This window comes from Aptenodytes forsteri, unplaced genomic scaffold, assembly GCF_000699145.1.
Source record: "Aptenodytes forsteri isolate BGI_AS27 unplaced genomic scaffold, ASM69914v1 Scaffold15, whole genome shotgun sequence".
NCBI classification, from domain to species: Eukaryota; Metazoa; Chordata; class Aves; order Sphenisciformes; family Spheniscidae; genus Aptenodytes; species Aptenodytes forsteri.
Genome location: NW_008795129.1, coordinates 17765642 through 17767308, shown reverse-complemented (window position 1 = coordinate 17767308; position 1667 = coordinate 17765642). Strand labels below are relative to the sequence as shown.

The 1667-nt window shown below is 51.9% G+C and overlaps 1 protein-coding gene across 1 annotated transcript in view; it reads right to left on the bottom strand.

Annotated features, from left to right (window-relative positions):
* Positions 1–290, bottom strand: part of ADRB1 (adrenoceptor beta 1) — a 3439-nt gene extending 3149 nt beyond the window's left edge. Inside the window, 1 exon segment of the mRNA XM_009278085.2 lies at positions 184–290. Within this exon segment, the coding sequence (XP_009276360.2) occupies positions 184–290 (107 nt within the window).
* Positions 291–1667: the final 1377 nt, after the last annotated feature.

Sequence of the window (1667 nt, the reverse complement as noted above, 5' to 3'; positions counted from 1 at the left end):
GGAACCCCTCCGTGCCGTTGCTGCCGGTGCTCGGTGCGCCCTCCGATGCTTGGTGGGAGCGGGCTGGCAGCAACAGGGCAGTCAGTCAGCAGCTGTAGCACGCTCCGGAACGGGGCTTGGGAAAAGGCAGGTTTGTAGCCCAAATATTCACTGCGACCCTGGTCCAAAGCTAGGCTTCGTCACCTCCCCTGCAGCCCCGAGTCAGGTGGGCTCTGAATCCCCAGCGTTTGGAAGACGGCGTAAGTGCTGGGGGACACATCCCGTGCCAGAGATACCCTGCACGCCTCCATTGCCCTCCATTGCCAGGCACACCCGTGCCCGCTGCTGGAGCAGGTGCTCCCCCTCTTTACACCTGGAAAGCGTAAAATACCAAACAGCAGCACCGTCGGCATCATTCTCATTGAAAAGCAATGGACACCCTCCCATGGGACGCCCCCATCGGGGACAAGCCCCACGCTTGCAGCCCTCCGTCACCAGTGTCTCCTGCCCCATCCCGGGCACCCTCAGAGATCCCCTGGCCGAGACCCCAGGCTCAAGGGACGGTGCTACCAGCTCCGTGCAGGGGCTGCGGCTGTGGCTTGTCCCGTGCATCTCCCCGTCACAAGCCCTGTTTGCTCCGGCTTCCCCAGCCCTGCCGGACCAAGCCACTGCCCGGCTGGGAGGTGGAAGTCCCAGCTCCTGTTTCTGGTTTTCCTCTGTTGCATCGGACAGGTCCCTCTGGACTTTTTAAAACGCAGGCAGTAGCTTTTATTTACCCAGTCTGGTCAAACCACGCTAAATCTAGGGACTGCTTTAAGTATTAGTACTGTTATTTGGTAATGAGCAATAAAGCACATGAAGCATCCCGGGGCTGTAATGCCCAGATAACAGACTCTGAGCAAATCCCTGCCCAGCTCCCATCCACTTCCATGAAACCTGCTGCTAGGAACTAGTTGGGCTGGATTTTCATTTACTTGCTCAGCCCTCTATTCGGCTGCGAAGCTGGCAGATTACTCTTGGGTACATTTAACTGTTTTACTCCTCTTTTAAACCTCTTAAAATAAAGTGAAACAGCTGTTGGGTAAATGAGAGCGAGGTCCCCTCTCTCCTTTTTTTTAATCAGCATGTCTTACAGCAGCACCAAACGTTCCCCACAGCAGTCTGGGAGCAACTGGAAGGCACAGTTATTTTTTTTTCCCCTATATGTATTTATTCTGCAAAGACTGCTTTGCTGTTCCAGCCGGACCATAAAAATCCCTTCCAGGCTTAGACTTGATTTACAAGGTCGCAACCTAGGAGCAAGTTATTTATTTATTTACATGCTGCTTATTTAACCCTGAATAAAGGCCACACACCAGCGCAGACCTGCTGCTTAGCAAACCATTCACTCGCGTTCCCATGGACTTTGCTTTGCTGCTTGTCATCTGCTGGACCAAAGTGCAACCCTCTTTGGTGGGAAGGGCGGGAGGCATGGCATCTTCCAGAACAGAGGGAGACCTTATGCTGAATGAAAAACAGAAGGATTGCGGATGAGAATATTTGTCCAGGACTGGTATCTGTAATTCTGATTTAAAAAAATAATAATATGAAACCAGGTTAGGACAGTGGAGCTTTGGGATAGAAATATTTTTTTAATTTTCTACATCTAGCTGGAACACTTAAAGGAAGTACAAGCCCTGTGGTGCATC